This window comes from Prionailurus viverrinus, chromosome B2 (genome assembly GCF_022837055.1).
Source record: "Prionailurus viverrinus isolate Anna chromosome B2, UM_Priviv_1.0, whole genome shotgun sequence".
NCBI classification, from domain to species: domain Eukaryota; kingdom Metazoa; phylum Chordata; class Mammalia; order Carnivora; family Felidae; genus Prionailurus; species Prionailurus viverrinus.
The window spans coordinates 66,757,917-66,772,728 of NC_062565.1; the positions used below are offsets into that span (position 1 = coordinate 66,757,917).

Genomic DNA, 14,812 nt, shown 5'->3' on the forward strand with positions numbered 1-14,812 from the left:
TGGTAATAAAAGGTTTTGTCATTTTTGGTTATATTTATACACAAAAATGAGGCTATGTCCAATAACTAATATGTCTGGTCCAATAAAATCAAGTGCTATCTTGTCCCAGCTTGGGTCTTCTCTGGTCTGGCTGCTTCTCCCCGAGTCACTAAGCTGCATTCAACTCCTCCATGATTGAAAGAGGTGGAGAGAAGAGAGACAATGGGTAAAAAATTCTTACTTGATATGTAAAGATGAGTTATATGAATTTGCCAATATTTGTCCTACAAAAATGGCAATTTAACATGGCTCGACATGATACCATTGTCATCTGGCATCAGAACTCTCTGGGCTTGTCAGGTATTTAAAATAAACAACTTCCCTTCATAAAAGTCTTTTGTGGGTTTTTTGGAGCACCCCTACCATTGCTGGGAGGCTTTCCATTCAGTGTCTTTGATGCTTTTAAATTTGTCTCCTCCTCTGGCTGCTCTTCACTTTGTCTTCAGCTCCTAGGCATCTACAGTATGTAGTATACCTTCCAGAGGTGCTCCCCCTGTGGGGGCTATTTTTTTTTTTTTTTCATTTGAGAGAGAGAGAGAGAGAGAGAGAGAGAGAGAGAGAGAGAGAGAGAGAACACGCTGGGGAGTGGAGCAGAGAGGGAAAGAGAGAGAGAGAGAGAGAGAATCTTAAACAGGCTCTATGCTCAGTACGGAGCCTGACGTGGGGCTTGATCCCACAACCATGGGATCATGACCTGAACTGAAATCAAGAGTCAGAGGTCAACCAACTGAGCCACCCAGGTGCCCCTGGAGGCTATTTTTGATCAGGACTGAAGACAGCCCCATGGTGGCTCTCTCTTTTTTGCATATCTAGTTGAGGGAAAATGGTCACACTTTCTTTGGTTCTTGCAACTAAGTAGGCAACACTTCTTGCAACTCCCAATGCAACACTCTCTCTTAGCTTAGCTGTCCGCATGGCTGGCCAATACCAGTATTTGCTCTAAGGTTGTTCAGGCATGTCAGGTACCTGCCTACTACCACTGATGTGTGAAAGCACATCAAAAACTTTCTCCTAAAATTCCTTTCTAGTTAATTTCCATCTTGACCCTTTTGGTTAAGTGTTGCAAAACTAGTTTTTTGGAAACCTCCTTTGCAAGTCCTATGTGCTAGACTTGCACCTGTTTGGGACTGTGGATATAGTTGGCATCTGTTGTCTTGGGGGACAAAACCAAAACTGAGTCTGAAATAGTTCTATATTTGTTATGTGTGGATTTAGAAAGTTCAGTGCCTTTCTTAACCTTTAAATACAAATTAAATCCAGACACTGGAGATCAGTGCTGAAGCAGACTTTTGGGAAACTTAAACAATCATGTATGAACATAAGTGTGCAAACAAAAATCCTTACTTCTGTTTCTGGCATTTCTTTTTACTCCAGAAGCAAGAGTTGCTAGAAGCTTGCCTGCATGTTAATATATATATTTTTTAAATGGTCATATAGTGTGCCATATTCCTTCAAGTTTATTAAAAATAGAAACTCTCTCAAGAGTTGGATGGCTGGGGCGCCTAGGTGGCTTGGTCGGTTAAGCGTCCGACTTTGGCTCAGGTCATGATCTCACGGTCCGTGAGTTCGAACCCCGCGTCGGGCTCTGTGCTGACAGCTCAGAGCCTGGAGCCTGTTTCGGATTCTGTGTCTCCCTCTCTCTCTCTACCCCTCCCCTGTTCATGCTCTGTCTCTCTCTGTCTCAAAAATAAATAAACATTAAAAAAAAAATTAAAAAAAAAATGGGGCGCCTGGGTGGCGCAGTCGGTTAAGCGTCCGTCTTCAGCCAGGTCACGATCTCGCGGCCCGTGAGTTTGAGTCCCGCGTCAGGCTCTGGGTTGATGGCTCGGAGCCTGGAGCCTGTTTCCCATTCTGTGTCTCCCTCTCTCTCTGCCCCTCCCCCGTTCATTCTCTGTCTCTCTCTGTCCCAAAAATAAAGAAACGTTGAAAAGAAAAAAAAATTAAAAAAAAAAAAAAGAGTTGGATGGCTTCGTGGTTAGACAAGGGAAATTCTGTAACTAGAATAGATGTTTTTAGCAATTCACATATCTTTAATTTGCATACAGTCATAACATATTTTAAAGGAACTAGTTAAAATAGTGTATTTTTTCTCTTTTCCCTTTCATTTGATTGATATTCATAACATATACCATCACAACAAATTATTGATTTAGGGATAAGGGGAACAAAGAAATTACAGAGATTACTGAGAATACCTCCTGTTTCTTCTTTTCCATTTCTCCTTTAGAATTTGGTTAGAAAGTCTAATGGAGACAGGCTTACGAGAGAGGATGTAAGTGCTTAAGAGTGGGCTTTGTAAGGGAGTGCTTTCTCCAGGGAACAGTGACCATCTGGGGCAAGTGGAACTGAGAAGATGTGGATGAGTCATGTATTCTTGCACCTGGAAAGGTGTTTGCTTAGAAGACATGCTGCTCAAATGTTTACTCTTTCAGGTCAGCCTTCTTTAGTTGCTGGCAGAGTAAATGAGCACGAACTATATTTGATGAGCTAGAATAAACATGAAAACTCATTTTGAACCAGATTGTTTCTGTGGAGCTGAAGGAAAATTATTTAGTAAATGAAATTGTGCTTCATACACAAGCTCTGTTTTTTTTTTTTTTTTCTTTTCTTTCTTCTCCATGTTTTCAGTTAAGGTTAGTCAATTTAGTTCAGCTAGAATTAGCATAGAACAATTTTACTTTTTAGACTAACATTCAGCAAACCTTGGCCTACAGGCCAAATCCAGCCCAATGTCTGTTTTTGTAAATAAAGTTTTATTGGAACACAGTCTCATTGTTTACCTGCTACCTCAGTGCACAGTTGAATAGTTGCAACAGGGACCATATGGGCTTGTAAAGCCTAAAATGCTTCCTATCTGGCCCTTTATAGAAAAAGTTTGCACATACCTCTTTTATCCTTATGAAAGTACTCAGCATCAGTGTTTTTATGGTTATTTATGACATAAATTTCTATTAGTTTTAAGTGTTTCAGTATCTTCTACCATTCCTGATTATATGTTTTATCAAAATATTTAATAAAAATAACAACTCATTGTGGAAATTGGTATGACCTGATTGCCTAATGGACAATATGTTGAAAATTACAAAATCCATTTTTCTGCTTTTCAAACCCTTTGGACAGTAAAGTAATTTATTTCTTGATTTGCATTTCACCACTTATAAACACCCTGGGAAAACCTCATCTGCTACAAAGCACCCTGTCAGCACTTAGTTACAAAATGATTTTGTGATTTATTGGAACAATTTAAAATGATAGTGAAAAGAAGCACTTTTTTTTTTTGCTGCCTTTTCCCCCCAGGTTTCCATGATGTTGGCTTCTTCCACTTCTTGGCATTTATATTCCTTTCAGACACAAGGCGGAGAGTTAAGGTTACTCTATGGGCCATTTCACAAATGGCTGAGCCTTGTCAGTGTTGTCTGATTCTTCATATGAGAAGGTTATTTCAATTTCTGGCAGGAGATACTGTGTGATAATTGAGGCCAATCTAAAGAGCCCCATAAGAACCAGCCTGGGGACAAAATCAATTTGTTTATTTTATACATACATTCATTCAACAAACCTTGAAGGCATGCTGAATAGGTGCTGTGTTCCCAAAAATTTCATAGTCTGTTATAGGAGATGGATATGAAGCAGATAATTGTATTGTGGTAAGTAAAATAATGGAGTTACATACAAGTTATTATGGGAAGGAACCATATCTAACCTAATATGGGGAAAGGTGAAAAGGTCCCTGGAGGAGGCTAAATGCAGTTAAAGAAGTCCAGGACATTTTGTAGGACATTTGGATAGAAATGTCCAGAAAGTGGGTCTGAATCTCTGGGCTGAGGTATAGGCTAGAGATGAAGATTTAGGTTTCTTTAGTATAGAGATGGCAGTTAAAACCATGAGAGTTGATGAGCTCACTTAAGGGTCTGGAGAATTAGAACAGTATTGGGCTCAGGGTGGGTAGGGCCAACATTTCGGGAGCAGAAAGAGGGACCACTAAGGAAGGAAGGAAGGAGTCAGAAAGATCCTTAAGAGTATCAAGAGAACTCTTGTGTTGGGTTGGCACTTCATGGGGTAAACTATAAAGGATAAAAAATTAATCCAGCATGGAGCTGGCCATCAAAGAACTTGCAGGAAGATAAACTACATACCTATTTATGATACACTTTTTACAGGGTAAAAAGGGACAGAAGGAAGGACTAAAGAACATTGAGGCTTAGAGTGCTGAGATTCCTTTTGGATTGGGGATTCAGGGAAGCAGTAATATTTGAACTATGTCTTAGAAAATGAGTAGAGATGGAAGTATGTGTGGGTCTAGCATAGGAGAGACTAAGAGACAAAGCACAATGCATCAAACTGCAGGACACTATCAGTCTTGCATTATTGCTCTTTACTATGTGTATCTCCATCTCTCGATTGACACTCCTATGCTGAGGACTGTAGTTTGTCTTTACATAGCCTCATGTAGTATTTTTCATGTAGTACTCACTTAGTGTTTGTGATATATTTAACTTGACAGAGGCATCATCATTGTTATAAAATTACTTATTCTGTAGAGTCACCTGCTGACCTTAGTAATAAAGCAAAAATTAAAGACTAGAATTCTTAAAAATTTTTTTTTTTAATTTTAGAGAGAGAGAGAGACATAGAGAGAGAGAACACGGGTCGGGGAGAGGGGCAGAGGGAGAGAGAGAGAGCATCTTAAGCAGGCTCCATGCTCAGCACAGAGCCGGATGAGGGGCTTGATCCCATGACACTGGGATCGTGACCTTGGCCCAAATGAGGAGTCAGATGCTCAACCAACTGAGCCATGCAGGCACCCCTAAGGACTAGATTTCTTATGTTTATAAGTAAAATAGGCAATACAGGTAGATCACCTTCTTGATTTGATTTTTGAGGATGAGAAATTAGAATTTATAACTGAACTAAATACATATATTTTATAACATTCCTATGTAGGGCATGAAAGCAGTTTAAGATACAAACCACAAATCTGTAGATTTTTAAGACTTTGATCAACACAATTTCTTTGCGATCTACTTTATTATTTTTTTTTAGTAAATTAAAATTTATTTTTTCCTTTTATTTTTATTTATTATTATTTTTTAAATTTAAATTCTAGTTAGTTAACATACAGGACAATACTGGTTTTAGTAGCAGAATTCAGTGATTCATCACTTACTTATAACACCAAATGCTTATCATAGTAAGTGCCCTTCTTAGCACCCATCACCCATCTACCCTATCTCCTACCTCCCTCCCTCTGTCAACCCTCAGCTTGTTCTCTATCATTAAGAGTCTCTTATGGTTTGTTTCCCTTTCTTCTCTTTCCCACTTTCCCATATGTTCATCTGTTTTGTTTCTTAAATTCCACATATGAGTGAAATCATATGGTATTTTTCTCTGACTGACTTATTTTCCTTAGCATAATACACTCTAACTCGATTTACATTGTTGCAAATGGCAAGATTTCATTGTTTTTGATGGCTAAGTAATAGTCCATTGTGCGTGCATACATACATACACACATATATATATATATCCGATCTTCTTTTTTAAAAAAAATTTTTTTTTAACGTTTATTTATTTTTGAGACAGAGAGAGACAGAGCATGAACGGGGGGAGGGGCAGAGAGAGAGGGAGACACAGAATCGGAAGCAGGCTCCAGGCTCCGAGCCATCAGCCCAGAGCCATCAGCCCAGAGCCCGACGCAGGGCTCGAACTCACGGACCGTGAGATCGTGACCTGAGCCGAAGTCGGCCGTGTAACCGACTGAGCCACCCAGGCGCCCCTATACCAGATCTTCTTTATCCATTCTTTAGTTGGTGGATACTTGGGCTCTTTTGGTAGTTTGGCTGTTGTTGATAATGCTGCAGTAAACATCAGGGTGCATGTACCCCTTTGAATCTGTATTTTTTTAATTCTTTGGGTAAATACCTAGTACTGCAATTGCTAGATCATAGGGTAGTTCTATTTTTAATTTTTTGAGAAACCTCTATTCTGTTTTCCAGAATGGCTGCACCAGTTTGCATTCCCATCAACAGTGCAAGAGTGTTCCCCTTTCTCTGCATTTTTGCCAGCATCTGTTGTTTCCTGAGTTATTAATTTTAGCCATTCTGAGAGGTGTGAGGTGGTATCTCATTGTGCTTTTGATTTGTATTTCCTACGATGAGTGATGTTGAGCATCTTTTCATGTGTCTGTTGGCCATCTGGATGTCTTTTTTGGAAAAGTGTTTATTCATGTCTTCTGCCCATTTCTTCACTGGATTATTTGTTTTTTGGGTGCTGAGTTTGATGAGTTCTTTATAGATTTTGGATACTAACCCTTTATCTGATATGTCATTTGCAAATATCTTCTCCCATTCTGTTGGTTGCCTTTTAGTTTTGTTGATTGTTTCCTTCACTGTGCAGAAGCTTTTTATCTGGATGAGGTCCCAATAATTCATGTTTGCTTTTGTTCTCTTGCCTCTGGCGAAGTTGGCTGCCTGTCCTCATCTAGGATTTTGATGGTTTCCTGTGTCACATGTAGATCTTTCATCCATTTTGAATTTATTTTTGTGTATGATGTAAGAAAGTGGTCCAGTTTCATTCTTCTGCATGTCGCCATCCCGTTTTCCCAGCACCATTTGTTGGAGACTGTCTTTTTTCCGTTGGGTGTCATTTCCTGCTTTGTCAAAGATTAGGGATCTACTTTAAGTGATATCATAAAAACCAAGTTTCAGACAGTTATTTTGTTAGCATATAAGTAGTTACATTTGTTTTATACTTTGGAATGAACTCTATCCATATTTTAGGATTAAGAAATAACTTGGTGTACGGTTGCTTGATTAACCAAGGATGATTTTTAAAAAACTAGTATTTTGTAGCTGCATCTGTGTATTTGCTTTGATAAACATAGGGAATCAGATTTAGAATACAATTTATTTATTTATTTATTTTGAGAGAGATAGTGTGCGGGCCCTTGTATATGAGTGGGGAAGGGGCAGAGAGAGAGAATCTCAAGCAGGCCCCACGTTCAGCATGGAGCCCTATGTAGGGCTTGATCTCATAACTGTGAGATCATGACCTGAACCGAAATCAACAGTTGTATGCTTAACTGACTGAGCTACTCAGGCAACCCTAGAATACAAATTTTATTTTTGGAACTCCTTAGCTATTTTAAAGAGGTTCTATTTAATGTGTTACTCATAGATTTAGAGTGTACAGAAATATGGGGAATTAGAAAAAATGATATAATAATAGGCCACAAGTTTTCTTGTTGATCTTGGAAAAGGAAATAATTAACAATATTTGTTAAAATACGGTAGAATGCAGTGTTTTAGGAGTTGGATTAGAAAATAATTCAAGGAATTTGAAAGGTAGAAGATGTTGGCCCATGATGATTTTGTATTTTTGATTATGTGTAAATACTTGAATTATGTGTAACTTTATACATTGATTTTTTTTTGAGAGTTATATTCAGAACAAATCTGAAGTCATAGTTTGACATGTGTTATTCTTGCTTCATAAATTCCTAAACTATCTAATTTAGTGTTCATTTTACAAATGATGGAAGTCAAATTAAGCAATTTGTTCAAATGCAGTGAAATATAGATAGGTCATTTTTTTAAAAATATTTTTTTGTAATGTTTATTTATTTATTTTTTGAGGGGAGTAGCAGAGAGAGAGGGAGACACAAAATCCAAAGCAGGCTCCAGGCTCTGAGCTTTCAGCACAGAGCCTGACTTGCGACTCAAACCCACAGACCATGAGATCATGACCTGAGCTGAGTTTAGATGCTTAGCCGACTGAGCCACCCAGGTGCCCCGAAACAGGCCATCTTTTTATGATAGTACATTGACAAGAAAAAACCAAGAAATCTCATAGGCTTCATGTTGTGGATGACTAAAAATAAACTTCCAGAAATTAAAATAAACTGTTTTGCTCATTAAATCATTATAAATACAGTTAAAAATAATTTTCTGAATCTTTTTAATACAGGTAAGTAAGCAAGCAAAATAAGTAAATAAGAACTCACATGTTTTCTTGTCTTTTTTTTTCTTCCTCCCAATAGGACCAGACATATTATCAATCATTTCAGGTTTCAGAATATGGTAAGAGTTCTTCAGTTTATTTTGAAGGAAAAAAATACTTGTTACTTTTCACAGAGATAAGAGAAATTTCTAAGAGATACGTTATTTAAAGTAAAAATCCTAGTGAAAGTAAAATCTTGGAGTTTCTTACAGACCTAATGTATTTTTTTTCTTTTTTAAAAGATATAAAAGGTCGTTGTAAAGAAAAAAATGTAGGAAACAGATCACCTATAGTCTCATTATATGGTCTCTCTTATGCATAATTTTTCTTTTTTGTACTTGGTTGTGATCTTAACATATTTAAAGATTTGTAATTTTTAAAAACATAACATTAGTTATTTCCCATATTTTTCATTTGGTCAGCTTTGGTAAAGACAATCTGTTTAATTGGTAAATCTGTTTTGCCAATTGGTAAGACTGTTTAATTTGAGTAAATACTCTTGCAGCTGTCATGTTTATATCACAGTCATGCACAGATAAAAACAGTGTGGCCCAACTATTTTGTTGGTGGTTGGAGGGGAAGGAAAGATGAGCATGAAAGTATAGGATCTCACTATTAGTTATAACTTGAATGGCTATTTTGAGGTTACACATGAGCTTTTTCATTTGATTTGTGTCACTTTTTGACATTGTGTCTCATTCAGGGAATAGAAATTCTGGAAAGTAGTTTGTTTACACTTTTGTGGCTCAGGCTCCACATATCTTATATAGCACTGTCACTTCCTAAGTCTCATGATCCCCTAGAACAGGGGTCAGCAAATTTTTTTTTCTAGAAAGGGCCAGATATTGGGGCACCTGAATGGCTCAGTTGGACAAGTGTCCGACTTCAACTCAGGTCGGAGCCTCACGGTACGTGAGTTCAAGCCCTGCATTGGGCTCTCTGCTGTCAGCGCACAGCCTACTTCGGATTCTCTGTCTCCCTCTCTCTCTGCCCCTCCCCTGCTAATGCTTTCTCTCTCAAAAATAAATAAAACTTAAAAAAAAAAAGAAGGGCCAAATAGTAATAGGTTTTGTGGGCCATAGGTCTCTGTCATAACTATTCAACTTTGCTATTGTAGCAGGAAGCAATCATAACAATATGTGAGTGAATGTGGCTGTGATCTAGAGAAATTTTTTTTTTTTTAAATTTTTTTTTTTTCAACGTTTATTTATTTTTGGGACAGAGAGAGACAGAGCATGAACGGGGGAGGGGCAGAGAGAGAGGGAGACACAGAATCGGAAGCAGGCTCCAGGCTCTGGGCCGTCAGCCCAGAGCCTGATGCGGGGCTCGAACTCACGGACCGCGAGATCGTGACCTGGCTGAAGTCGGACGCTTAACCGACTGCGCCACCCAGGCGCCCCTAGAGAAATTTTATTTATAGACACAGAAATTAAAGTTTCCTATAATTTTCACGTCATAAAATATTTGTCTTTTGATTTTTTCCAACAAATTAAAAATGTAAAAACTATTCTTAGCTCATGCTGGTTACCATTTACTACCCCCTAATCTTTCACTTTGGGGGTCACTTACCACATGTAGCTATTAAGTGCTTGAAGTGTGGCTAGTCCAAGTGGAGATGTGCTCTAAGTGGGTAAAAGACCAAATTTTGAAGACTTAGTACAAAAAGAAGAAAGGAAAAGAGCTCATTAATAATAACTTTTTATATCGAGTACATGTTGAAATGATAATATTTTAGGCATGTGGCATTAAATAAAATGTTACAAAAATTAACTTCACCTGCTTCTTTTTACTTCTTAAATGTGGCTATTAGAAATTTAAAATTATACGTGGCTCACATTTTATTTCTTTTGAAGAGCCCTGACCTAAAAGAATAAATCAGAGGTGGCCAAGGTTTTTATAGGCTATTTTTTAACTTTATTTTTTATTATTTTTTTTATTATTTAAAAAAAAATTTTTTTTTTCAACGTTTATTTATTTTTGGGACAGAGAGAGACAGAGCATGAACGGGGGAGGGGCAGAGAGAGAGGGAGACACAGAATCGGAAGCAGGCTCCAGGCTCTGGGCCGTCAGCCCAGAGCCTGATGCGGGGCTCGAACTCACGGACCGCGAGATCGTGACCTGGCTGAAGTCGGACGCTTAACCGACTGCGCCACCCAGGCGCCCCTATTTTTTATTTTTAAAAAATGTTTATTTATTTTGAGAGAGAGAGAGAGAGAGAGGAAGCAGGGGAAGGGCAGAGAAAGTGGGAAAGAGAGAATCCCAAGCAGGCTCTGCACTGTCAGCACAGGGCCCAACGTGGGGCTCAATCCCAAGAGCTGTGAGATCATGACCTAAGCCTGTATCAAAAGTCTGAGGCGTAAGTAACTGAGCTACCCAGGTGCCCCTAGGCTATTTTCATTTCACATAGAGGTGGTTCTGGGTGGTTATATGTTGTTGAATTGGATATGATAGAGGTGGGGAATTGATTGCCAACCTATGATGTTTGAGGAGGGGACATCAGAATTCTTTATTCTAAGGAAATTCCACTTCTGAGAGGATCGTGTGGCTCTTTTGGCTTTCCTGGCCTTTTTTGGCTTTCTTGACAGACTAAGGGCCTTTGGCCTGGTTTGGAGCTGGAGGTCTGATCTATATTGTTGATGCATTGGTCTCCTTGATACTTTTCTTATATTAATTGAATGGTGGGATGCTTTGTAATGAGACTGATCTATTTCTTCTTCATAGCTAGTGAAGTTAGAGAAAAACATTTCTATTAGACTGGAAGGATACAAAATTTTTTTACTCTGATGGTATGCTTTATATCAAATAGTGTTCATATTTGTAAAATATCTCATATCTTGATTATATAAAGCTGACCAAAGTGGAGGTTTTTAGCTTTGGGATTGCCAAAAGGAATCACTGTCACACAAGAAGCATCATTACTTTGTAGCTATATCTTAGTGATTAACTTAGAAATTCTACTACATAACTTTCTCTTCATAGCAATTCATTACATTAGACTGTCACAAGATTTGCCTTTGATTGCCTCAAAAAATAAAGATTCTGCATGGCTGCATATGTAGCACACGTAGAGGGAGAGTCTTGGGGCCCCAAGACTTGGTTTTAGTAACCAAGTTGGAGAATGGTCCTAGGGAAGGGGCTGCGGTAGAAGCACATGTGATGTGCAAGTATTTTAATACACCGTAAGGCAGCACTGATGGGTGATGGTTGAATGAATGCCTGGTCCCCCAGCATTCAGATGCCTTAGCATCTAGGGTTCTGGATACAATTTAGATTCTATTGATGAGAAGCTTCCACTGACACAAGCGTCCACACCAACTGGCCCCACTGTACATCACCAGCCTTGGAAGGGTGAACTGCAGTGCTTTTCATCTGTGTTAATGTGTGTTTGGATTCTAAGGAATCTAGGTTCAAAGAGTACGGATTGTTGACTCCTTTAGAACTATTTAGTCTTTATTTTGTTAAGCTAAAAATGATAGTAAAATAGATTAAGATATTTATCCTTGCTTCTCTTTTCCAGTATTGCCAAAATTTGAAGTTACTTTGCAGACACCATTATACTGTTCTTTGAATTCTAAGAGCTTAAATGGTACTGTCACAGCAAAGTAAGTATCATTTTTTTTTATGGATAATGCTGTTATAAAACTGTCTGACAGAGAGCTCATTATATACTCCAGAGTGTTAGCACAATGTTCTGCTTATTAAAATACCTCAATGGGCAGGAAACAAATATCTGTATTAAATAATTAAGCATGGAACATGTCTGCACAGTTCTTCGCACCCATCTGTCTGCTTCCAAGCTGATCCAGTCCTAAAATACTTCCCATGAACAACTGTCTTTCTCAGATGAGTCAGGGAATCTATATTATAGATTGTTCCAGATTAAAAAAGAAAGTTGTATCTTCATTCTTAATTCAGGTGACATAGAGGATAGAGGCTACTTACCTCTTCTTTAAAAAAAAAATTTTTTTTTAATGTTTATTTATTTTTGAAGGACAGAGACAGCACAAGCAGGGAAGGAGCAGAGAGAGAGATGGAGACACAGAACATGAAACAGGCTCCAAGCTCTGAGCTGTCAGCACAGAGCCTGTTGCAGGGCTCAAACCCTGTGAGACTGAGATTATGACCTGAGCCAAAGTCAGATGCTCAACTGACTGAGCCACCCAGGCCCTCCTACTTCTTTTTTTTTTTTTTTTTTTTTTTGAGAGAGAGAGAGGGTGCAAGTGAGCCAGGGGCAGAGAGAGAGAGGGAGACAGGGAGCGAGAAAGAGAGAAGTGGGAATCACCCAAAGTGGGGCTCGAGCTCACCTGATGTGGACTCAAACTCATGAACAGTGAGATCATGCATGACCTGAGCCCAAGTCACATGCATAACAACTGAGCCATCTAGGCTCCCTACCTCTTCCTAAATCCTAATTTTTTTTTTTTCTATCAACAATGGAGGTTGAATCATGGGGGAGGGATTTGGTTGTCTTATTGCAGTTAGCAAATGAGTAAATAGTTCACACTCCTCATCATTTCAGCAGATGTACACAGAGAGATTCCAACCCCCCCCCCCCCCCCCCCATATGACAGATGTATCATGGCGCTCATGATTTTGATCCGGTGGCTCGGACAGATCGCATTTCGTTTTACTAAGGCAAAAAGCATCCTCAGAGTCCCAGACTAGTGGTTCTCAAAAAGTGTGGGCTGGGCTTATTCCAGGACTGACCTTCTGTAGCTCTCACTTTTGATGGGTCAGTAGCTGTGCTTTGGTTTCTGAAATGTATTTAGTTTCAGACTTTATTTGTAATATCTCATAGACACTAGACTCCCTCTACTGCTTGCTCATCACCATATTCCTCTCTTGATGAGGATTTGTGACAGTGGCAGTGATGGGTGTGAGTCTCCTGTGGAAGCAGCCCACAGACAAAACGTTCTGAGGACCTCTGCTTCAGATTTTATTTGTCAAAAAAAACCATGTGAAAACCATGCAACACACAAAGGCAAAAATGTGTCTACAATTTATATACAACTTAGTTTTCTGCCTGTGTTCAACTAAGAGGTGGCTTGCAATATGAATTTGGGTACCATGGATTGACTTATGGTTTAGAAAACACATAAATGCCTGCATTTTACATAATTATTATCCTGCCCTTGATCTTAGCTAAAGGCTAAGGATTCTGTCTGGGTTTTATTTTGAGTTTCTTGACTAGTGTTTATAAAACAGTGAGTACAAATCTACACAGACCCTCAGGGTCCTTGCGGATTAGGTTGAGTATGGATGCCTTCTTTGCTTCTGTTTCTGGTTTTCCAAGGGCTGTGCCAGGGATTCACTACAATCAGTTAAAACAGTGATTCTTAAATTCTGCTAACTCTTCAGAAAGTTTTATATATAATTTTAGGGAGTGTGGGTCTCTTGACACCCTCCTCCCCGCTAGTGTAGTAAGAACCCTTACAGGAGCATCTCTTTACTTGCTAGAGGGGATGCCGCTGTTTCATGAATCGCGTAATAAAATCAATTAGATTAAAAAAAAAAAAAAAGAACCCTTGTAGTTTTATCCTGATTCTTGTTTGTTAAGCCTCTTTGAAATACTGATGCCTGAGAACAACATGACCATAGTGATGGCCCCTAGTATTTCTTTAGCATTCACCACATTGTACTCACATCATTTTCGTTAGTATGTGTATCAGCCAAGGTTCCACCGGAAAAGTAGAGCCAGTAGAAGATATATATTAAGAGATTGTTGCAAGGAATTGGCTTACATAATTGTAGGAGGCTGGCTTACATTCACATTGAGGATATACTGTATATCTTTGCAACAGATTAAGGAAATCTTTTGACCAGCTGAGTCTTTTATCAGTCTATAAAAATTGGCATAGGCCTATTCTATAAATACTGTGTCCCAGAAAAGATGGAAATGATGATGGGGATGATGATCCTATGAGCAGATGCTAAACAGTTTGAGCTTTTCTTTTGCTAGTAGCCATCTGTCCCATCGAGGCATAGTTAATGTGAAGAGCATTGCTGGAAATTTCCCAGAGAAGGTTAACAGTCTTTTTTTTTTTTTCCTTTTGAAATCTTTAATTGATATGAATAAAAATCTGCATTTTTTTATTAGCTTTGATGTGAACATCTGCTCACTATTCCCATCTCATTAAAATAAATAATGGACTCTTTTCTGCTAACCACAGAAAGTTCTAGAGGACTGTAAAGAAAATAACATAGCACACATCTAGTTATTTCTGTATATTCTGCAGACAGTAAAATTAAAAAAATATTCTTTAATCTAAAGTTTATTTAAATGTATTTATTATTTGATGAATTGAGACATTTGTATCCTGGAAATGACATGGAAAAAAAAGTGGGAGAAAAATTGATAGGTTCAGTTTTTTATGTATCATTCTGTAAATCTTTTGTCCTATGGCTGTTTAAAAAAAATTCTTGTTTTGTTAATGATACGGTCCTAGTATATGTGTGATTTGCTTTTTTAAATGTTGCCAAACTATTATTTTCTGAATCATTAGTTTATTCCAAATGCTTCCAGATTTATTTAGGACAATAACTGTCAGTATCCTTGTTTCCCAATTATTATGATTAACTTAGGGTGTAGAAAGCTAAATCTGCTTGACATTTAGACAACAACAACAAAAATATTTGTGTCTGAGAATACCTTAAATTATGTCTGGATTTTCAAGCCCCCTGTACGATCATGTGATATAACTCTTTTACAGTATTATGTCCTGGTATCCTAGTTATTCATTTATTTAGTCTTTAACAAGGCACAAAGCAATACTAA

At 38.2% G+C, this 14,812-nt stretch overlaps 1 protein-coding gene across 3 annotated transcripts in view; it reads left to right on the forward strand.

Moving 5' to 3' along the window:
* The window catches only part of CD109 (CD109 molecule), a 144,413-nt gene that overhangs the window by 53,996 nt on the left and 75,605 nt on the right, over nucleotides 1–14,812 (forward strand). For all 3 annotated transcript variants that reach the window (XR_007152347.1, XR_007152348.1, XM_047859773.1), the window contains exons 6-7: nucleotides 8,078–8,117; nucleotides 11,555–11,639. Coding sequence is in view for 1 of the 3 variants with exons in the window: in XM_047859773.1 (XP_047715729.1) it covers nucleotides 8,078–8,117; nucleotides 11,555–11,639 (125 nt within the window). In the remaining 2 variants the exon portion in view is untranslated. The remainder of the gene's footprint in view (nucleotides 1–8,077; nucleotides 8,118–11,554; nucleotides 11,640–14,812) is intronic.